The sequence below is a fragment of the Silurus meridionalis genome, chromosome 28 (assembly GCF_014805685.1).
Source record: "Silurus meridionalis isolate SWU-2019-XX chromosome 28, ASM1480568v1, whole genome shotgun sequence".
NCBI classification, from domain to species: domain Eukaryota; kingdom Metazoa; phylum Chordata; class Actinopteri; order Siluriformes; family Siluridae; genus Silurus; species Silurus meridionalis.
Window position 1 is genome coordinate 10,647,849 of NC_060911.1, and position 25,065 is coordinate 10,672,913.

Below are 25,065 nucleotides of genomic sequence, written 5' to 3' on the forward strand. Positions count from 1 at the left end.
GGAAAAGTCAGGTGTCCCAATATTTTTGTATTCCAATACTTTGTATTGTGTATATTCATTTGTACCACCATTAAATTGTTTTTTATTATTGAAACATCTGTCTATTAAATAGAGTAAATGTTCACATCTGGCTTTGATGTGTTTATTAGATTTTATCACTGGGGTTTAATGTGGGAATTTATTTGACTGAGATCTTACCACACTGATGTATTGCATACAGTCCGCATGTGTATACATTAGTCTACACATCTTCACTCAAAGAACAATGTAATAAATTAAGGCATAAAAATATCTAAAAATATAACAAGTCTAAGTCTAGTTCAGTGGTTTAGGCGCCGGGTTACTGATTGGAAGGTCAGGAGTTCAAGCCCCGGTATCGCCAAAGCTGCCATTTTTGGGCCCTTGAGCAAGGCCCTTAACCCTCTGTGCTCCAGGGATATGCGAAGAACAAAGTTTCACTGTGCTGTAATGTATATGTGACAAATAAAGGCTATTCTAGTCAAAGGGGCTTAGAAACCAAAACCAAAATAAATCTGCAAATAAAACAAATTTATAGCACTTTCAACATGCACCCCATTATAGTTACTTTTATAGCTTGAATATAAAAGCTCTTGCAATGACTAACACAACAAACTCACATTATATCTTACATTGTGTTGGACAAATTAATCAGGCACTGAGCAACAGCATGTGTACATAGAATCGTTTAATGCAGATGAGAAAGACAGAAAAAATAGTTGCTATATAAACTTCTGTCTGTAGTCGGTGTAAACAAATAAATAATAATTATATACAATCTCCTTGTGTTGAAAGCAACATTTAGACACATTCTGGTGAAAATTGACACATAAATAATTTACAGAAAAAAATTTAATCTTAATATTAACATCTCCATGGCAAAAAAGCACTCAGTTATTGTTCCCAAAATTACAGAATAAACAATGCAAACTACAAACTAAACCACAAACTAAAAAAAAAAATAGAAATCAAAATAGAAATCACAAAAATACAACACACACAAAAAAGAGAAATCCTAACATTTCAGTCACATTTAAATTCAAAAGGGCAATCTATTGCATTTATATAATCTACTAAATTATTCAAAATTTTACAAGGAGTTATCTGACTCAAAAACATATAAAACCCTTGTTGGATGACTAGTTAATGGATAATTAAATAGTACAGATTGTGAATACAATGTAGGAAGAAAATTCAGAAATGCTATTGGCCTACAAACTATTTTAATGAAAAAAAAAGATAATAGGTCTACATGTAATTTCAGTGGCAAACAGGTGAAAAATAATGGACATATAACACATAAAAACAGATCTGTGCTGGTGTGAAGAAGAATACAGATTTTTCCAGAAAATTGTAAAAGGTGATAGAAGTGGTACAGTTTTCCATCCATGTCCTGTGTGGGTTTTGATTCTATCACATTTTGTTTTACTTTACCTCTTTTGATCAGGTCTACTCTGCTACAAACACAGGCATTTCATCAAGCTGGAAAAGAATCCTTAGTCTGCATGTCCTCACACATCTATGATGAAAAAAACCTCGATGTTTATATCATGCAATGGTTGGTATTTTTAAGACATCATGCATTAAGGCTTATAAGGAAATGTTCTTGATTATTATTAGCAGACAGGAATGACTTTAAAAGACTTCAGAAACGCTAGGTCTGATAGTCATGGATTATCATTGCTAGGATTTATCAGCGCTGGGATGTGACAGCTTCAAAATTTGTCTACATCCAAAATAAACTATACTGATATGATCTTAAATTAGCTTCATAATTACGTTACTCAGATGTCATTGCAAAGTAGAACTTTACTTACCACGACATTCATATTTAAGGTCGGAAAAGTAAACCAGTTCCTGCGAGAAGACGAACAACCCCAGTCGCCCTCCTGCAAACGACTTATCATAGACTAGTCCTGAGTCTGCCATGATCTGTTTCCCCTCATATACTACCACTCTGAAACAAGAATATATTCAGTTTTATATGTATGTATATATATATATATATATATATATATATATATATATATATATATATATATATATATATATATATATATATATATAATGTAATTGTATATTTTATGTGTTATATATTACATAGTGCTGTTTGTGCTGTTATCTCACCTTATCAATCCAGTCTTAGGTCTATGAATGAGATGCCACCTATATGCAGTATAGTCCTTCCAACCAATGTTCTTAGGGTCATGCCACAGAGTTCGAACCTGGAACAAATCGATTTTATTCATCATTTATATTAGTATCTAGTATATAAGAGTATATTTTTCTAGGACCCCAATCCTTTTGAACACCTTTGGGATGAATTGGGACGTTGACCGCACCCCAGGCCTCTTTACCTCACCTACCTTTCAATACAGTTCCATTCATATTTATTTGTATAGTGCTTTTAACAACGGTCTTAAAGCAGCTTTACACAGATAAAGTGGTAAAAAAATAATGTATAAGTTTGTTCCTTGTAATTGAAAAAGTGTGTCCAAGCCAGTGGTGACTGTGGCAAGGAAATCTCCCTGAGACGGTTTGAGGAAGAAACCATGAGAGGAACCAGAACGAAGGAAACCCATTCTCATCTGGGTAGCACCAAATATCTATTCAGTTAATCATTTTTAAGATGTGCAAGTGATAGGTAATCAAATGCACACTGGGGTCCTGAGCCACTGTAGTAGGCTCCTGATATTAATAACAGTCCAAATCCATCCCCCATCCTTTTTAGGCTGATTTGGTACCTGACTATCGTTGCGTTAGGAAGGGCATCCAGCATAAAAACATGTGCTAAATCAAACATGAGGATCTCGAATACGGATGATCTGCTGTGGTGCCCCCTAATGGGGGAAGCCGAAAGAACCTTCGCTGTAAATATGCTGTGAATTGTAGCATTGTATACTACAGGCTGTTTCAGTATTATTTCATTATAAGCCTAATTAAACTCTATGGAGTGCTTTTGTCTTTGTGTTTAACATAAAAGGCAGAAAAAAAACCCAAGTCGAAACAAAAGTAAGAAAGCAGAAAATGTGTATTTCAGTGTAGCTTCTGTTTTTTTTAATAAAACTGTTCTTCTGGCTCACCTGACCAGGGGTGTCCCCGGTGTGCCATAGGGCATTGCGCAAATTTTCCCCAGTGCCTGTGGTGGAGTTAACCACTTTGAGGGAGACACCTGAGATTCCAAATGCCTTTGATGGCTTCTCCTCCCAGTATGTTTGGGTAATCTGCTTCCACATAACCACGTAGAAGCGCCCGCTTGACTGGTAACCGAACACAAAGCCAGCGTAGTCATCATCTCTGTCCGTGTTCACATAAAACGTGCCGCTGAAGTCTACAGCACTGAACTCATCATAACCTAGAGGAGAAATTCCACTGTAAAGAAAATACCAGACCACGATGTGGCTATGAGGTGCTATTTGAGCATTTACAGTATGAACTTACCAACTGCAATTCCAGGGTCTGAATTGGCAGTCTGGACCAGTTCCTTGCCCTGATGCCTAACTACCCAATTGGGATCAATTTGAGTGGTCCCTTTAGGATCCAAATGCACCATCTGGAACTTTCGGAAGTCGGTAAAACTTATTGCGCTGTTCTCTGGGCACATGTCCAAAATGTCAGGGATGCTGTCATTATCAAAATCGTCCTGGCAGACATCACCTCGACCATCACCTGTACAACGTCAGAATGTACTGTAAAATTGCTAAAAACACATTGTATGTTTGTTCACAATAATGTTCAAAACTGGGATAAGTGGCTTAAGCCTCTTCTGCAGTACAAGAGGTCCAAAAAGCCCAATTCAAATTAATGTTCAAACCTCATATCAACAAAAGACACAGCTTCCAATAACTTATTAATACATTAATTAATTAAATGAATAGGATGGTTCCATGGTAGTTTACATGTGATAAAAAAGTCCGAAAAGCTTTCCATAGCCACATGTGGAACACTACACTGCACTACTAGATTGCCTATGCAATTGTGTGTGGATCAGACATCAGCTAATTTAAGACATAGATCTACACATAATGTCTAACCTATATCCATAACCATTTATAGTCCATGTTCTAATAAGTCAAGCGTTTACTGAAGTGAACGATCTAACTAGCAATAAAAAACATTCAATAAAAAAAGGGATCATATAGCATTAATTTAACAAATGCATATTATTCAGCTCGTTGATTTCTCAACAAATAATAATGCAATATTATAAAGCCTTTATCACACTTTAACCCACCATTTGAGTCCGTCTGATCTTCGTTGGCTACCAGCCTGCAGTTGTCTTTGTCATCAGGAATTCCATCATTATCGTCATCAGAGTCACAAGCATCTCCAATCCCATCCTTGTCTTGATCTGCCTGGTTGGCATTAGGAACGTAAGGGCAATTGTCCAAGTTGTTCTGATGGCCGTCCTCATCGATATCGTGGTTGTTGTCACACTGATCTCCTACAAGATCATTATCCGTATCAGTCTGTTAGACATAAAAAAATGCATGTGATCACAATACAATACAATAAATACATATTTACAATGCAATAAAATAAATATTCACAAAGCTGAAAACAATTAATGTAAGAATATTTTACATATTCAAATCGAATATATAATAAAGCAAAAACTTTCAAAAAAATTATTATGTAGTAGGGTAGTAATGGTCCATGTTTTCATACCAATTCACAAGGCTTTAGGTTTGGTGCTCATGTGTACCGAATGCAATTCTTTTTATTGCAGAAAAAAGTTCAAATCCCTCACAAACGAATTAAGTGGAAAGTTTGTTTAGTCTCTGCCTCACATTTTGAGCACAGTGTCACTGTTTATCATTTTTTTAATGATTATTATTAAAATTGAAAACATACACAACAACGCCAGGGGTATAAAATAGAAACTAGAGTTAGCGCAGTGTCACTGTGGATACTTGCTCCATACCGTAAATGATTTGTGGTGCACTGAAATACAATTTGTAGACTCCGATTTTGTTTTGAGACAGTATAGAAATATGGTTTCTTTAGCGTTTTATGTTCAGCTTCAAGAATTTTTGAACACACACACACACACACACACACACACACACACACACACACACACACACACAAAACATCTGTATTACCCAATTAGGGTCTAACAAAGTAAACTATTTAATTTAATTTTTCGATTTATTTCTTATTTAATCAATTTAATTCGAGCCAATCTAATCAATATAATAAAAAAATCTATAGCATTCATTTGACATATTATTTTTTATCAAATATATTTTTAACCAAGCTGCCATTTTATTTAAAATTGTTTTAAAAAGGTAAACTGCTGATGTTCACAAATGCTAATAATAATAAACTGCGATAATAAAAAAAGAAAAGCAATTTTATGGTTTTTTTCCTTAAACTGTACCAAAATTTAACCGAACCTTGACTTAAAAACCGAGGTACGTACAAAACCGTGAATTTTGTGTAGTGTTACACCCTGATTATGTAGCAAAGCAAACAATAACACAATAAAAAATACATTTATTAATTAGGTCTAATGCCACATTGTACCTAGAAAGTCATGATGATATTGGAAATGTGCACTATTACATTACCTAGTACAAAAGTAAGTGTAGTACACAAGTTGATAGAGAATATATGCACACAAAACACATACACACACACACACACACACACACACACACACACACACAAGCTCTAATATTATTTGCATATTGTCTAAGTTATTGTTATTTTAGGTGTATAATGTAGGTATGAATTATGCCTATTTGATGATAACCATCTGAATTAGTGGTGAAAAAGACAATGTTTCTTCCTAAAAATTTCTGATTAGTCTAATTTGGGTAGTGAGGAACATGTTGAGATCACACAGATACATGATCCTGGTGTAGCTGCAAAGATACAGAAAAGTCATAAATTTAAGAATATGTGTTTCAAAGTAATATATGGGTGCTTCTTTAAAACCGCTTTAATATCTACTGAGAATAGATATAAAACATTTTAAGCAGCTGTGTCATAAAGTAATATTTTATGGTAATAGAAGGTTTACTTATGCTTGGCTTAAGACGTAACACCTCGCAAAACATTGCTGCAATGGAATTCTCTAATATCCCTAAAGTGTCCTCTTTCAACAAGATAATGCTCTCTGCCAGACTGGAATTGTTTGAATAAAATTATAAAGAGTTCAAGGTGTTGACTTAGCTTCCAATTTCCTCAGATCTCAATTGGAGTGTCTGTTGAATGTTCCTCACAAAGTTTCAGGAATTTAGGGATCTACTGTTACGACTTAGTGCTACGTACCACAGCAGTCTTGCAGTTTTAGCACAGCACAGCACAGTCTATTTAATCTCACCTTTTGACCTATTTTTTTTTTTTTTACTTCATTTGGTTTTGACTGCCTTAAGACTCGCTCTTCACATAACCGTGGCCAGATTTGGTCTTTCTTTCATTTAAATTTGGCCTTCACTAGACATAAGGGATATGCATCTCCATTACTGCGGCTGATTAGATTAATTTCTCGTTGCATATCCAACGATACGATATAAATAAAAATACATGTGGAAAGCTACTGATGTGATGTGACACGATTCATCCCTATTATGATGCAGTGTGATCCGATTTGGATTTGATCCAACACAATGCAATTCAATACAAAACAATGCAATGGAAAAAATATGATGCTATAATGCTATAATATGGTACAGATAGTTCACATTTAATTATTTGGTTCCCGACAGACAGCAAATCATCAATTTATCATCAAGTGCCTTCTGACTTCTAACGCATGGCCCTTTCACAAACAGACCTTTGTAGTTTAAAAAAAGAAGAAAAAGATGAAATAAAACTAAAGGTTCTTTTCCTGTTCTGTCTACAGAAAGATGCAGCTCTACCTCTGCCATGTTAATCTGTATTCTACGTGACTCTCATGACGCGCTTCGGTCTCCGTAATATTGTGATACGTCATATTCACTTAGCAGTAGTTTAGCGAGGAGGAATCAATCTACATATAAAATATTAGTCACAAATTATTGGTCAATTTTTAAATACTAAAAGTATAGCGCTTTTACTGATAATAATATATTAAAAAATTACATTATATCTATGCATTGCGATACAAATGCCAATTTGTACCTGCTGCACACTTTTTAATCGATGCAAAACTTTATACGTCACTGATGCGAATCTGTGAATCTTACCATTCCAACTAGACATTGACCCCTGAAAGATTTTGTCTTGTCTCAATCTAATTTTCGCATTCTTCACTGTATAAGTGTGTGGTGTCTGCTACATAATGTATTTATACCACAAGTACCTGATCAGGATTATGAAGCAGGGGACAGTTGTCACACTGGTCTCCCACTCCGTCCTTGTCACTGTCCTTTTGGTCACTGTTGTATGCATAAGGGCAGTTGTCATTTTTATTCAGGATGCCTGGAACACACACAGTCAAGAGTTCACAAGGTATAAACAATGTCTTGTTCTTACTCATATGTAAAGGTTCATCATAACAAAGGCTTTTCTGTAATCTTGACAATATTTCTTAAACCAGATTTTGCTGTGTGATTATAGCATTCACGTATTCAAGATTCAAACTGTGATAATCTGTTCTCTGTGTGTGTACTTTATGACCTGAGTGAAGAAATTTATGGAACATTACACAAAACATCATCAATTAGTAATGTGAATATTTTGTTGATAACATTTTAACACTCTGTATGCAGTTGCAGGGAGAAGAGGTGGTAAAGGTGAATGAGTATCTGGGGTATCTGGGGTACCTGGGGTACCTGAGGTCAACAGTGCAAATTTATGGAGAGTGTGTTACACACATGCAGAAAGGAATGCAGGCATGACGGATTGGTTGGAGAACAGTGATAGCAGGAGTGATTTGTGATAGAAGAGTGAAATGAAAGTTTATAGGACTGTGGTGAGACCTGCGATGTTGTATGGTTTAGAGACAGTAGCATTGACTTAAAGACAGGAGGTGGAACTGGAGGTAGCAGATCTGAAGATGCTGAGATTTTCAATAGAAGTGACACTGATGGACAGAATTAGAGTAGGGGTTGACCGATTGATCGGTTTTGCCAATTAATCCAGTATCCATTTTGAAAACTCTGAGTTGATTGATCAGTTATCGGCAAGTACAATCCAATTTAGCTATCGGTATAGGTAAAATCTACTATTGGTCGATCTCTATATTAGAACTTTGGAGACAAGGTGAGGGAGGAGTGATTGAGATGGATTGGTTGTGTGCAGAGGAAGGACATGGGATATAATGGTAGAAAAATGCTGAGGATTGAACTGCCAGGCAGGAGCAAAAGAGGAATGCCAAGGAGATGGTTATGGATGAAATGAGGGAAGACATGCAGATAGTTGGTTTCGAAGAGGCAGATATAAGGGATAGAGTGGTATGGAGACGGATGATCCGCTGTGGTGACCCATTACGGTAACAGCCCAAAAAAAAAGAGTAAGAAGAAGTATGAGGGACCAGGCATGTAGGCTTGTAAGATTATATCAATTAATGTGATGAATATTTTACTTTTATTTGAGTCTTTCACATAATCTATTTCATTGTCATTTTGGCCTTTATAGAAGTAGTCACACTCTTTGATTATAATAAACAAAACGCACTCTAAAACTTTGTTGGAAAAAGTATCTGTGGCTTTGTGTATCTGTGTATTTGTGAGATATACGATATAAGTTTGCGGTCAATGTGCATGTCACAGAACTAAAAAACCCGTAATAGAAATAGTCAACAGCAAATCTTTTACAAAGTTGATTTTTTTGAAAGCATATAAAGGGTTAGGGCATACCATCACCATCAATGTCCACAGCACATGCATCTCCTTCCCCATTGTTATCGGTATCTATTTGAGCTGGATTGTGTGCATTGGGGCAGTTGTCACACCGATCACCTACATCATCCTTATCATAATCAAACTGCCTGGGATTAAACAGCAGAGGGCAGTTGTCCTGTTGAGAATGAGAAATTTCAAGTCATGAAGGAAAAAGATGGAAAACAGATTCATTGAGCTGAAGGAAAATTCATATAAAACGTCTAGAGCTTGGACTTACACTCACTACCTCAACCCAGGGGTGCAACTGCACTGAGGGGTAAGTGAGATCATGATTGGCAACCACCTTCACCTCCCAAAAAAATGAGGTCTATACAAGAATAAATAAAGGGCGCCCCCTCCCCTATGTGTGGCATCCTATTCACTGCATATGCTGCATACCTCATTTATGCGCCTCTGCCTCAACCTGCTCTCTGCACACATAAATATACTGCACAGATTACACATCTGGCACAGCTGCACTTAAATCGGTATGCTCATAATAAGTCACTATTTCTGCTGTCCAGAATGTAAATTCTGCTTCCAATGTGTTTTCTATATTCGATTTATATATATATATATATATATAGCAATTATATTTTACTATGTCATTTAAATTTCTATTCCTCTTATTCTATCTTTTTATTCTTTTCATTTTATTCTGCTATTTTTATTTTTATTTTAATTCTTCTATTTAATGTCATGGACAAGTCTTTTTTATTTTTTTTATTTTTTTATTCACTGCAAGGCGAATTGTGTATGGTTGTGTACAAATACAATTTGAATTTGAAAGAATCATGACCAGAAACTAGCCAAATTGATGACAATCCACTATGTATGAAAAAGGTAAGTAATTCTTTAATGTAATCAGATGTTTAAAAAGCTAAATATATTCCCAGACTTTACCCATTCCAAGCAAATACATCTTGGAATTATGTAAAAGCACTGCACAAGCTGTTAAATTAGTACAGATTTAAGTCTTTAAAAGAGAAGCTAACAAGAACTCTCACTCTCTCGTCCATAATTCCATCGTTGTCATCATCTTTGTCGCATGCATCTCCTTGGCCATCCTTGTCAAAGTCCTCCTGGCCAGAATTAGGAAGACTGGGACAATTATCCTAGAGGATAAAAGGGAGCAAAAAAATCAAAACCTTAAAAAAAAAATCTTGAAGTAGTAATATTGTTGTGTATGGTGTATTGTCTGCTTACCTTCTTGCAGTGGTAGGTGGCATTAGCTCTACACACTAAGTTATGATTGGGCCAACCATCCAGATCAGAATCTTCTCCACAGATAAAGCCATCTCCAGCATAGCCAATCTTACACTGACATTTATACATAGGGTCACTGAAATGGCTCAGGTAGATGCACTCAGCAAACCTATGACAACTATGAGTCTTGTCCTTGCAAGGGTTCTCAGGTTCACAAATCTGTGGGATTAAAAAGATGTCAGGTACTGTAATGTGAAATTGATCTATCTATCTATCCATCTATCCATCTATCTATCTATCTATCTATCTATCTATCTATCTATCTATCTATCTATCTATCTATCTATCTATCTATCTAAAATTTCTGTTTGATGATGACATCCTTACTTTACTCAGATATAAAAACAATAAACTCCACCGAAAAATAATTTTGGATCACTAAACATTTGTTATACTGACAATGAACAAATTTGCCGTGGCGCACACATCCGGCAATTAAAACCGTCCGTGTGGAAACATAGCAAAAGTTCTGTTTGGTGTTCTGATGATTTACATAATTTAAAACACCATAATTAGTTACAAGAGTTACAAGGATATTTTGTCTTCATGCTCTATGTTGACTTTGCTTTCACTAATAATAAACATACATTTGCATAAGGTATCAATATTAGTCTATGTCTATGTTGATTAGATAATTAAAAAGTTAAAATGTATACATTTAAAGTACATTTAGAGCAGATAAAAATGTGCGATTAAGTTGCGATTAATTACGTGATAATTCATGACAATCATGCGATTAATCAAAATTAAATATTTCACCTGATTAGACCTTGAAGTAGTACCACTATACAATAATCCAAGATTTTCTAACCTGCTTATTGTTCCTGGCTACTTCTACTCCCATGCCAAATGGCTGATTCCCTTTGTAACGTGGAGGACATGGAAGGCAATGGAATCCTGGGTCAGTGTTCATGCAGCGCTGTTTCCCACTGACTTTAAAGCACACATCAGGCACCATATCACACTATGGATGGAATGCACACACAAACACAAACACACAAGGAGATGGTGGTGAAATCAGGAATATTTGGACATAATATGGACAAATTAAAACTGAAGCGTGACATTATTCATAGACATTTTCTTGTACATGTCACTTGAAAATCCGGGGACAGTGTACTGCTGAGTGTCTGCTGATCTGAAGTGGAAAATCACAGGGCCCTTTCACACCATGCTGATTACATTAACACATTCTTTCCAGTTTCCTTTGTGTCCGGTTTACCTCATTGACATCCTCACAAAATGTTCCATTGCCTTGAAAACCGTCAGGACAGGGACCACACTCCCACGAGCCGTCAGGTGTGCTAGTGCATTCCGCCCCTCCAAAGCAGGGATTGGACAGACAGCCATCTAATCAAAGAAAATTAAAAAGCGACATCATGCAAAAGTACATTATAAAAATATAAAGAAAAAAATATAAAGAAAAAAATAAATGTAATGTCAAATAGCATATTGCATATAGCATATAGCATATAATAGTATATATTCATATAGCAAGGGGAAATCTGAAATGCTTCAGGAATACAGCTTAACTTGTAAGACTTTATTATCATATTACTACCTAATGTACTGTATAAATAGTGTGAAAAGTATATGACAAGAAAACATGAAAAATTCAAATGAATGCATTGCCAATTACCAGTATTGTATGAAAAAAATTGTAAAGAACAACAAGAGCAGTGTAGGGATAAACTAGACAGCAAACACCATAAACAAACCTTCAGGGCAGTCTTGCTTGTTGCACGTCCCTGTGTTTTCAGCTTCTCCTGCGCACCATTTTCCACCATGCTGTGGCTTAGGGCTGTTACACACACGCATTCGAGTCCGCACTCCTCCACCACATGTCACTGAGCATATAGCCCAAGGGGACCATGGGCCCCATTTTCCATCAACTGCAAGTGCCATCAAAAAAATTATAATCAAGCATTAATGTCTGTGAATGTTTTTAGTCTACCTGAACTTTCTACAGTCTTCCTCTACTAGTAGTAATTAGCAAATAATGTGAAATCCTGACCATTGCATCCTCATTTGGATGTTTTAATTCATGCCAAACATGTTTAGTAGGGGTTGCGGTCAGAGCTCTTTGCTGACCTCCTAAGTTCTTCAACACAACACCAGTGAACCTAGGACCTAGCCTTTGGACCAAGCTTTGAACATTAAAGGAGAACTTAGTAATGCTACAGCATACAATGACATTTTAGACATTCAAGTGTTAGCTTCAAACTTTGCGCCAACAGTTCAGGTGTTCACATATACATACATATGACAGTATGTTATGGCAAGTTTCCATGCAGTTCTCAACACACAGCTTAATGAGAATTTGGACTTTCTTTATGGAATAAATAAGAGAGTGTGAACTCACTAGGACAGGGCTTGGCATCACAATGTTGAGTCTCTCTGCCACTTCCTTCACAGTCCTTCCCACCCAACTGGGGCACTGGCGAGTTGCAGTGGCGTATTCTGGTAATCTGGCCTTCACCACATGTTACTGAACAGGAGGACCAAGGAGACCAAAGACTCCAACCTCCATCCTGACGAACTGAAAAGCATGGCAGCATTTTCTATTTTCAGCGTTGTATATTATTATGTAATACATTAGATCGGGGGGTCACTAAACTACGGCCTGTGGGCTGAATATGCCCCACCCCCACATTTTAAATGGCCCCCTGGACAATGCCGGAGACATATTTTAAAAGTTTTATTTCAAATATATGTTTTTAATAATAAAGGTTGGCTTTCAAACTAAAATTTCCCGTAGTTATTAATCGGGGTCTATCAGCAAAAATCCCTACCGATAGTTTTTCCAGCTTCTGGTCTTCTGATTTTTCTGTTTTTTATCCAGTATCCATTTTAAATACTATCAGTTGATTAAAAAACTTCAAGAACGATATCGGTCAACCTCTAGTTATTAACATAGTCTAAGTATTTTTTTAATTCACCCACCAAACATATTCTAATGCATAAGTAAGTAATTATTTGAATTTCAAGAGAATTGAATATGAACAAATGTCATTATGATAGTAATAATGCTCTTTTAATAGGCTCTATATCTCTTGAAAAGTAATGCTCATTTGTTTGTACGGTGCATAACAAAATAATAAATGAATCAAGCATGAGGAGGCGTAATAAATACATCTAAAATCATAATAAAATCTCCACAATAATACTGGTAGTTATTTCAGCCCAAGCCATTTTCTGTTACAAACCGACCCGCCCCCATTAAAGGAGGGAAAAATGATGTGGCCCACACAGAAAAAGATTTGGGGACCCCTGCATTAGACACACTTATAGGTGCTTGTAACAGCAATATCACCTGAGCAGGGAATTTGAAAATGTTATTAAGGGCAGTTCTTCTTTATACCCAGAAGTCAGCCTTATTTTGCTATTGATCATTTCCTGTTTCTGTTAAAAATCTTAAGGTGCTTTGTCTGCTAATATGTTGGGAAAGGAGAGACATGTTTTTTAACATAACAGAAAAAAGACTTGTAACTAGTAAGATTTCCTAACATAAAAGACATGACCTAAAATTGTTTAACTCTGGAATAGTTTACCAAAAACAGAACATAGGCGTGCTGCCATCAGAAAATGTGGTGGTTTAAAAAAAAATGTCTCCACAACAATACATTTGGTAGGTTTGTGTGTTTGTACATCATGGCATTATGGGCTGCAGTCAAAATATATAAAAAAAAAAAAAAAAAAAAGAGACATTTTTAGTAATACATATCATTACCATTTTTGGACAAAATCTGAGATTACAATTCCTGTATAAGATGATGTTATCATGAACCCTGCATTAGGATATGGGGCCTCTGAAATCCGTCTGTTGTCTATAAATGTGCGTACATGTGAACACAGAAATGATTTCAGAAACCGCAATTCAGTGGTTTTTGCAGCCTCGGTCACTGGTTTGGAATTTTATCGAAAGTCATCATCGCTTGCAAGTAAGTGCTTTGTTACACAATCACATATTTTATGTAGAATGACTCATCTGTGCTAAAAGAATGAGCTGTACAAATCATAAATACAAGACACCTGTAGCAAGTCATTTCAGCAAGTTGTTTAGTGATTGCGAAATCTTATGATTTACCTCAATGGTTCCATTTTTATGAGATGATTATATCATCTATGAGAAAAGTGGGCTTTTTCATGTGTTTTCTACGTGGCATGTTAGATCTGTGATGGAAAACTTTGTATTGCCTCTTTTGAAATACAACAAAAAAAAAAACTTAACAAAAAAACGTAACAATAAAAGATGTATTTTCTTACCTCTGCTGTCACATTTAGACAAGCTACATGTGCGTGTCTGGATAGAAGGACCGCTACATGGATTGCTGGTTGCATCACACGACCTGCCTCTCTGCTGGGTTCCCGTCCCACATGTGACTGTGCATTCTGTCCACTCAGACCAGGGTGACCAGCCATCTTCACTGTCCTTAGCTGCAACCAGTCACATACAAGAAACACAGGTCTTTTTATCCAGCTCCAGCTAACAGTATGACTATTAGTGCAAGAAAAACCCAGGCAGAGGATAAATAAGGTTGACCTCACCACACCCACTGTGGTCTTTTTATTGTAGTAACGACACAAATACAGCAGCAAAACAGGCCAAAAACCTGAACTACATATGCGCAGTTGGGATTTTGTACGTCGCTCTGGATAAGGGCGTCTGCTACATGCCACAAATGTAAATGTGAATGTAAATGGATGGATATATTCTGTACAAACATTTCAATTTGTTCTTAACCATACAGGCATAACAGATAGCTCCCTTCATTTATACATCTTCAGTAGCCATATTATCTTGGTCAGGGTCCATAACAGGGCATACTTTGCACACTCATTTATACCTAAGGAGATTTTTTTCTTAGGCAAATTCACCTACCTGCATGTTTTACAGTGGAAAGACACAGGAATATAGGACAACATATGAAACTTCACAAAGAAAGTACAATGACGATGGTACCACATAATGTGAAAGGAAACAGATTTAGATCTGCCTTATGTTCTATGTCCGATTTAAATAATTATACTCACGCAGACACATGGGGCAGCACTCTCCATCCAGGAAAACTGGACTTGCACAGGCCACAGGAGGACAAGTTATCTGGTGACACACAATCTTCGACTCCTACCGACGAAAACCAGGGCTCATTAAGGGGAAACACTGACATTTAAAGTCTTAATCTCTTTCATTTATTTTTTCCTACCAGACAAGTGCATTTGGTGCAGCTATCCACCACCCAGTCTTCTTTATCCTCGAACAAGCGGCCATCTTGCCAGCACATATGGTTGTGTTTGATATTCATAATGTTGCCCAGAGTTTTCTTCATGACTGTGTTTTCCTCATTCTGAAAGACAGACACAATAGCAAAGAAACCTTATTTGCTATGTTTTCAGTAAAAAAACAGCAAAATATGGATGTGTAACTACATTTATTTGGTAGATAATATAGGTAATATTAAAACCGTGAACAATTTTACACAGCAAGAAGAATTTGACTAAACTGTTACCAGTCCACATAACTCCACATGAAGGAATCAATATTTCTGTGATACAGCTGCGTAAATATGTGCAACAATAAAGACCTGGATAATCAGAGACATGCCTTTTGCAACATCAACTCCTAATCTGTTATTTCCTCCGTGGTCGTCACAGGTTTATGAGGGAGTATGTGCCAAAATAGGGTTATCTGTGTAACCGTGTGGAACAACACTCAAGAAATGAACAGCATGTGTTTTCAAGCGTATGCGTGTGTGTCTTAGATAGAGAGAGAAAGAGAGAGAAAGAGAGAGAAAGTGTGGTGTGACTCCACAAAATGGCACACCACTTGGTCTGCAAGAGCCTTAGGGACCGAGTGTGTTCAGCAGCAGCTGAATTTCCCAGAGATCTTGCCAAAACTCTTTCACTGCTGGGATGCTCCCAAAGGAAAAAAAAAGAAAGAGAGAGTGATGTTTAAACACAGCCAGACATGTCTCGGCTCCCGCACACAAACAGGGGAACACTTACTCTGTCCCGATGAAATGAATCATAAAAACTCAACTTCTGCTGGAATTCTATTATTTAACTTTAGTTAACCTCATGTACAATTCAGCAATAACTTATGAATAAAAGCAGATTAAAATATTTATGCCTACACAAGCCAGGAGTCATTTCTGGGTGAAGTTTAATGAGTGATTTTGTTCTCTACACCCAATAAAATCATGAGAGCGTTATCAACTCATACAGAACTAATCTAATTTCATTTTAGTTTCAAGTTTAACTGCCATTACTTTATAAAATTTACCACTTTATAGTTTGTCTGTGTTCCTATCCAGTAAACACCAGAGCAAAACACTGTTAGTATATATTGTCAATAGCATTATTAATATAATGTTTTGTCCTGCTATTACCAAAACAAAAAATTTACTTCTAACCTTCCATTCTTTTCCCTACTACACTTACATTTGAAGGAATGCATCATAGCTGAAGACAATAAATCATCACTCAGGGGACAGGGGAGTTCTCCTGACTGTTAAAAGAACATCATTCACAATAAGTACAGAAAGCAGCTCACCACTTTCTGTAGGCCATCCATTAGGTTTCCAACCAATATGCGGAGACCTTTGAGCTCTTGCAACATGGTGCTGAGCTGCTCGCAGGAATGCTCACACATGTCCGCTTTCCCCATATTTTGTCGTATATAGTTGGTGGAGATGGCCGAACTGACTTCCACGATGTCTTCAACCTCGCTAACTGTCTGCACATCATCTGAGAGATTTTTAATTAAAACACAAATATATATTATTTAGCTATATCATTTTATAAAGCGAATTAGCAAGACAGACAGACAAACAGACAAACATAAATATCGACATAATTTAATAAAATCTCAGGATTCAGAAATATTTTGGGAATCATGTAAATTTCACAACTATGCATTTAAATACTAAATTAATATATAAATGAAAGGAAATCTTAACATCTCAGAAATAGCTGTGTCACGCATCTCACTCAGGTAAATGGATTAGTGATGAACTTGGCAGCTGGCTGATTTATCTTTTCATTTTGGTCACTTAGGCAGAAAACCAAACAAAAACAACAATTACGGCCGCCAGAATTGCAGTTCAAAATGTACAAATGAGGATTTAAAAGAACCCAAATAAACATGCTGACAATATTTGGAAATAATTCAGTCTCCCAGATTTACGACTCCTTTTCCGCTCCAACTTATATAAGATAAACGTTCTGTTCGAGCTACATAGAAACAACATTTTTAAATGAACCAAGAGACCCAAAGCTTGGACCAAGAGATGATGAATCAGAAAAAAAGAAAGGAAATTATGATCATTTGCCCAAGACTTGCATTATTTCGGACAGCAAGCCAAGACAAATGGAAAACTTTAGTTCATACACTCAGGTTGGTCCAGAGCTGCAATCATTTCCTATAGAGAAACCAATATGTGTGAGCATAACTAGCTTTGCATTTATGGCTTCATGCAGGTAGTCAAAGCCTGTCACCCTTAAAAACATGTTTATATGAGGAATGTAACTCCTAAATATATACTATAACACAAGGCTTGTTATTATGGTGTGTATACAGGGCGCTAAAACACCTAAATATAGACAGTTGAAAAAACATAAATTGCACATGCTGTGCAGAGAAGCAGTGTTCATCTGTGTGAATGCTAAAAGCATAGAGCATTATCAGTCATTCTGGTCCACAATCTGATGTGGCACTGCTAAACTGGGCCATTGAAGGTACCTAAACACTAAGATTTCAAAAAACCTTAACATATAGAGGAAAACTGGATGCTACTGTATATTTACTTTAAATGTTCAGTGCATAGAGGCATTCAACACAAAGCTAACCAACTCTAACTGTACACGTTTTTTATGTAGTCATGGTAAGACTTTCTAAATTTCATTAAACGGAAATTAAATCCATGTCAGATGATGCTTTGTTTGTGGACAAAAAGGAAGGCCAATCCGAATGGTATTGATTTAGCTGGGTGTATGGACTTTCTGGCCGGCTCCAAGTGTGAGCAAAGGACCACATGGCATGATGCCAAGTGTAAAGTCAGCAAGGTGACTGCCAATTTATGATCTCACTGCATCTGTTTTTATCAGTATAAGGGAGTAAGTAAAAGGAACACTAATCCTATACGAGTTTTGATTGTTTTCTGAAAATGTTCATAATTGAAATAAAAGTATACTTTAAAACTTTGTTAGAATGTGCATCCTGTTTGACCTCAGTGTAGTTCAGAGCCCCAGTCAATTCCAATTAACTTGACATAACACAGACTGATGCTTTTTTTGACTCACTTTCACTGAACCAATCAAAGAGCCAATCGTTATTATGCAAATTAAATTATACTTACCTCAACTTATCATACAAAATGTTTCCTTATGATTAGTCTCATTAATTATTATTTTTTTGTATCTTTTAGATATTGTTATGCAATTCTTACCAGGCTTGGAAATCTCACAGCCTCTTTTTCTCAGAATATCTTCGATGTGGGTGTCAAAAATGAAATAAACATTCTGCAGCAAACCCTGAAAGATATGCAAGTATTAATACTGTGGTAATCTATTATACAGATTTTATTACATTACATTCACCAAAAATATAATATATTCTGTAAGATGTACAGACCATAACAAAATTACCTGAAAGAGCATAAACCACTTGCAATTGTACGATCATTATTTAATGCTGTGAGCAATTGCTGAACTTTAGTTACAGTAGGTCTAATAAGTTCTGCACTCCCTTAAAGCTTTAGCATACTTTCTTGTGCTATATAGTTTAATGGATTAAATGTGCTTTTTGAATATAAATCTACACACAAAATTTCACAATTACAAAACAAATACACATATATTAACAATCAGATCCTGAAATATATATTTTTATTATCATTTGTTTCTAGACCTTTACTCCACTCAAATTGTCACCTGTGGTCCATTTAAGGCATAAACCTGTGCATGTCACTCAAATATTTAAGCAATGAAATCCAAAGGCCTCCAAAATTAAACTGCAGTGACACATAGACCAGGGCAAGAGTATAAAAAACTAACCCTAGAATTTGGAATGTTCCATGAGCACAATGAGCTGGATCATTGTGATTAGAAAGAAATCCTTTTCTAGTTCATGATGTCCAGAAAAACTCAGTTAAAAAGACTAAAATTGTTAGAGAGGAAGATATGTCGCTCGTACAGAGCTTCAGAGATTCTACACAGAAATGGAAAAAATTTCTCAAAAGAGAAATACTTCAGTATGCTCCATCAATCAGGCCATTTTTTGGTAGAGTAACAAGATGGAGACCATGTGGATTCCCTTATTTCTCTATAAAGATTCAAAGCCGCTGTAAAAGGGAATTCAACAATGCACTGAATGAAGGGTGTGGATGCTCATATAAATAAAGTTTATATAAATTATGTTTTTAAGAAATGTGCAGTTTATTGCTGTGTATGTACAGGAAACAGTTTGTTTGACCATACAATGAAATTCTAACTCTGAGAATGCTCCAAGCAGCCTATGACATAAATTATGTCCATAAAAAAATAGACAAGACAAATTAATTTTTATTTTTGTTGCTTGTTACCATTAATAATTGTGTGTAGATTGATGGCCAGATGGTCTTCAATTTAAATGAGTTTGAATACCCTTCTGTACCTACTGGAATAGAAATAATGACAACTGTATACAAGTGGTAAATCTGGTGGCCAGATGAAAATTAGACTAAGCTTTTGTAAATTTCAGATTTGAGGCGAATAATTCAAGTCTAGAATAAACAGTAACAAATCAAGATAGCTTGGCCTGCCCTGCAATAGGCTGGTGTCTCATCCAGGGTTCTTGCCAACCAATCACTGTTCCCTGAAAAGCTCTATATTTATTTTAACACTGACCAGGATAAAGCATGACTACATTTATGAACTAGGTAGCACAAATGGTTATGGATGAAAGACACTAATAGGGCATAGGAGAAATGCCTCTTACCCTGAAGTGGCTCTCCCTGTTAGATCCCTTGGCCACATACATGCGACTGCCCTCGGTTTGCAATTGCTCATAAAAAGACCCATCCAGGGTAAAGCTATCAATGAGGCTGCAGTCCACGTAGAGATTGGCATTCTCTCCACACACATGCAAAGTGATGTTTTTCCACTGTGAGTCTGATAGATCCACATCCTCAAAGGACACAACATTCTGGGATCCATCCACCCAGTAGACTAAGTCCAGACTGTTGGCACGGCCATTAGAGATGATCTCAAAATGTCGACGGCCACCGGAATCTTCTAAGCCTACAAGGGTGCCACGAGAAGACCGGTCCTGACGTATGGAAGCCACAAACACAAAGCCGTCATTGATCTGGATCTGTCTTAAGAGCTGCTGGAGTATGTGAGAGCTGACTGGAGGAATGTGGTCAAAGCGGATGAAGCGATACGCTGGAGAATCCCAATCATGTCCCTTGAAGACTTTAGCACCAATTGTCTTCCTGGTAATGTTGCTGATCTCAAACAAATTAAAAGTGGATTCGTCATCCTCTTGGTCGCCTAGGGAGTAACGTATTTCAGACCTCTTACCATTTACTCAGTTACTGATATATCTATATCTATATCTATATCTATCTATCTATATATATATATATATATATATATATATATATATATATATATATATATATATATATATATTAAACAAAACATGTCAAAACCATGTTATTAAAAAAAATGTGAAACCTTTATTTTAATAATATAAAAAAATGTGAATAATAATTGAATTATAAGTGCTTTATATAGTTACCTTGAGGCACAGCTGCCGTGCACAGTAACAGCATTGGTAGAAAAATGTGAAAAGTCCTGAGTATCATAATTCCTAAAAAGGACATATCAGAATTGATCAAATATTCAGCATTCGAGGGTGAATATTAACCACTTATAACATGGTCTTTTTAAATAATCAATAATGAATGGCTGGAAAAAGTGCAATGGAACCATTTGAAAACACAAAGACATTCCTGGACATTAATCATAATCATCATTTTAAGCTGAACTGCAATGAGAAAAAAACGTAAAGAAATATAATGGGGGAAAAAAGGCACAAGGAATTAATACCAACAGCTTCATTATTAGTGGACACGGCACAAATACAAGTCTTTTCCACATGTGCATTTACGTCATTCACACCTGCATCTCTCTCTGTTAATATATACGTATATATCTTGGTCTAAGAACATGTATATAAAACAGCTAACTGATCCTTTCAAGCTAATTTTTTGCATTGTAAACAATAATGACAGCAATATTCAATGTATACCTATTAGTGGATTCCCTCTTACATACTCAATACACCATTGCCAATATATATAGTAATATACATATATAAAATAACAAATGCAATAGTATAATATAATATCTATGCTGCTACCAACTATGACTGCCACGTTGAGTTGTCTCGAATATTTGTCAAGAAGTGGGCTGAAATTATCAACAATTATATTAAAAAAGAATAATAACTCATATACCTGTTTAAAAAATTCAATCCTAAAAAAAATTCAAACGATCCTCTGAGAATAAAAAAAAGTGAAACAAAAATATATGTTCTAATATTGATTAGTTTACTTTTAGTTTAAATATGTAAAAAACAAAAAAAACTGACAAAAAAAAGAAAAACCGGACTAAACTAAGCTTTACAGCAGACAAACCAAACGTTATCCAGAAAGAGCAACCCGCGTTAATCTAAAAAATACCATCACATCCAAGAAGTCGCCTAAATCCTGAAGGTTTGGAAGAAATGCCCTGAGCGTCATCCACTCCGTCTTATATAGTTTGAAAAGGGAATGCCAGCGGTATCTCAACTATTCCTGCGTCTGCTGTAGAGCTTTCGTAATTCCGATATTGTCATAAATCCGTATATCACTCGGTTTTTCTGGCGCCCTCCCACTTTACAAGTCCAATAACGAGCTCATCTTTGTGAAATCTGATTGAAGGAGGAGCATGAAAGGAAAACCGACACTCTCCTACGTCTTAAAAGAAAAGCCTTCTTCTGAGTATCGCGTCATAATCAGCATCAGACAGCAATCTATCATTTCATGATAGATGAGACCTTCTAAAAAAAAAACTTTTGTAATGTAGGAGATGTTCTAATCACATAGTTATGGAGATAAATTGTCCTAGTTTTAAGACAAAGTTTTCTTGTCATTAGAAAAGCAAAGCCAATATCTCTTAAATCCTCAATGATGACTATTTGAATGGTTTATATCGAGCCTATATTAAATTATGAAGACTTCTTCTTCTACTTCTTCTTTCAGCTTCTCCCATTAGGGGTCCCCACAGCGGATCATGCGTCTCCATACCCCCTGTCCTCTACATCTGCCTCTTTTAACCCAACTACCTGCATGTCTTCCCTCACCACATCCATAAACCTCCTCCTTGGTCTTCCTCTTTTGCTCCTTCCTGCTGGATCCATCCTCAGCATTCTCCTACTGATATACCCCATGTTCCTCCTCTGCACATGTCCAAACCATTTCAATCTCACCTCCTTCACCTTGTCTCCAAAACGTCCTACATGCGCTGTCCCTCTAATAAACTCATTTCTAATCCTGTCCATCCTCGTCACTCCCAATGAATATCTCAACATCTTCAGCTCTGCTACCTCCAGCTCCGCCTCCTGTCTTTTACTCAATGCCACTGTCTTTAATCCATACAACATCGCAGGTCTCAACACAGTCCTATAAACTTTCAATTTCACTCTCACAGATTATGAAGACCTACTCTTTTTAAAACCTGGCTGAAAATCAATTTAATGACAAAAATTACAATATCAATTAATTCACTGAGTAATTAATCAATTTATTGACATTTATTTTGGAAGACGTTAGCTGAAGTGTCAAGCTTTAATTCTTTTCTTATTTCTTAACAATAAAATAGTTAGAGGATTTTTTATAAACAAACAAATGATTAGTTTGGGAGAAAAAACATACACCAAGTGCATTAATTGTCAATATTAATGACTGATAACCTTGAGAATCAGTCAGTGTCTTTATAGGCTTGGTAATGAATGTGACATTTTTTATTTCATAGGTATTTTAGTTGTTTATATTGTATTCCAATGTTATGTTTATTTTTTATTATTATTTTTTTAATTTATTGTTTTGATTAATAATTGTATTATTTATCAGCATATTGATAAGTATTTATAATTCAGTAGGAACTACGAACAAGACCACTCAATAATAAAACACCCAAACACACATGTTCACACTTACCTAAATGCTGATTACACACACCTGAAATCTTTATCTTTCACAACACACTTACATTAGAATCAGACTCATGGCTTTGTTTCCATTTGTTTCAGTCATTACCCAGAATACTGCTGTCTGATTGGACCTAACTCTAATATTACAAATTTCCAATTTCAGCATCAACAATCAAAAAAATAATTACACTACTTTGCCATCATTGTATCAATTTGTCAATCTGGAATCCACCCACATAAAAACACACATTGATATCTGTCATACTTTGACATTGTCAAAAGGGGAAGGTACATTTACAAGAACTTGGGCTGGAGCTCTCAGTGACTTCTGCTTTGCACTTAACATAGAATTGTTTGCCTCAAAGATGGTCTACGCTATAAGAGGATCAGTAACACCCTGAAACTGAGTTACAGTACAGTGGCCAGAGTCATACAGAGGTTTTTCAAGACAGGTTCCACTCGGAACAGACCTCGCAAGGGTCGACAAAAGAAGTTGCTTCCTAGTGCTGTGCCTCAGGTGCAGAAGCTGCTTCAAGAAACAGACGCATGAGTGCTGCAGCTTTGCTTTAGAGGTTGCAGAAAGTTTACTTGTCAGTGCTTAGACATACGCTGCACAAGTCGGTTTGCGTGGCCATCGTTCCAGGATGAAGCCTCTTTTGAAGCTGGCTCACAAGAAAACCCACAAACAGTTTGCAAGAGAACAACCATGTCCTGTGGTCTGATGAGACTAAGATAAACTTGTTTGGCTCAGAAGGTGTCCAGTATGTGTGGTGACGCCCTGGTGAGGAGTATCAAGAAAATTGTGTCTTGCCTACAGTCAAGCACGGTGGTGGTAGCATCATGGTCTGGGGCTGATAAGAGCTGCTGGTACTGGAGAGCTGCAGCTCTTTGAGGGAAACATGAATTCCAACATGTACTATGACATTATTAGGCAGAACCCGATGCCATTACTTCAGAAACTAGTTAAAAGGCACACCACCAAGATGACAACTGCATTGCTGAGGAATCTGAAGGTGAAGGTGATGGAGTGGCCAAGTATGTCTCCTGACCTAAACCCTATTTAGCACCTGTGGTGCATTCTCAAGCAGAAGGTGGAGAAGGGCCATGTGTCTAACATCCAGCAGCTCTGTGATGTCATTATGGAGGAGTTTACATTTTTTCTTAGTTGCTTTGGGGCATTTCTCAGATCAGAAATGAAATTCTCAAAACTCGTTGTTCAACCTTCGCGTCATTTAGTCACTCGTGCACATCATAAAAACATTTCTTGTTGCTTTGATCAAATTGCGAATGTTTTGATACATTAATGTAATTGATTGTGTACAATTGTCTGCTATTTCCTACAATATCAGTTGTTAATGTGATGTTGATCAAAATACTTTATTCTAGTTTTAGTTCATGGCCATAATGCAATGATCGCAAAATGGTTAAACCAGTTGTCAGAATCAGTCAACCTTAAATTTCTATAAATAAAATAAATAAATAAATGTGTCTTGAATTAATGAATTGTGCAGATGAATCTTGAATGTCACTAATGTAGGCGAGTGTACCGCATCAGATCAACCAATATTCAACCAGTTTTCTAAAATTGGTCAAAGGTGAATTTCGTGAACCTTCATTTGGCGAGTGTATACAGACAGAGCAAAACACAGACAGAGCAAAACACAGAATAACAATTTCTGAAAATGGATGAACAACCAAGAAACGAATGAACACTATTACAGTACAGTAAAA

General features: G+C 36.2%; 1 protein-coding gene across 2 annotated transcripts; it reads right to left on the bottom strand.

Annotated features, from left to right (window-relative positions):
- Nucleotides 1–689: 689 nt before the first annotated feature.
- Nucleotides 690–22,012, bottom strand: thbs2a (thrombospondin 2a). 2 transcript variants are annotated; one of them, XM_046843170.1, is made up of 22 exons: nucleotides 21,599–22,012; nucleotides 20,878–20,949; nucleotides 20,074–20,627; nucleotides 18,545–18,629; nucleotides 16,651–16,844; nucleotides 15,305–15,445; nucleotides 15,132–15,225; nucleotides 14,364–14,534; nucleotides 12,460–12,636; nucleotides 11,816–11,989; nucleotides 11,320–11,447; nucleotides 10,909–11,061; nucleotides 10,038–10,256; nucleotides 9,839–9,946; nucleotides 8,808–8,967; nucleotides 7,310–7,428; nucleotides 4,253–4,487; nucleotides 3,460–3,687; nucleotides 3,102–3,373; nucleotides 2,146–2,243; nucleotides 1,836–1,975; nucleotides 690–1,537 (listed from the first exon to the last, which is right to left on the bottom strand). In XM_046843170.1, exons 2-22 carry the CDS (start codon nucleotides 20,942–20,944, stop codon nucleotides 1,530–1,532), a joined length of 3,525 nt encoding a protein of 1,174 aa, XP_046699126.1. In that variant the 5' UTR covers nucleotides 20,945–20,949; nucleotides 21,599–22,012; the 3' UTR covers nucleotides 690–1,529. The 2 variants fall into 2 exon arrangements, with proteins under 2 accessions (XP_046699126.1, XP_046699127.1); XM_046843171.1 differs by having other exon boundaries at nucleotides 20,074–20,581; nucleotides 21,599–21,683.
- Between the last annotated feature and the right edge of the window lie 3,053 nt (nucleotides 22,013–25,065).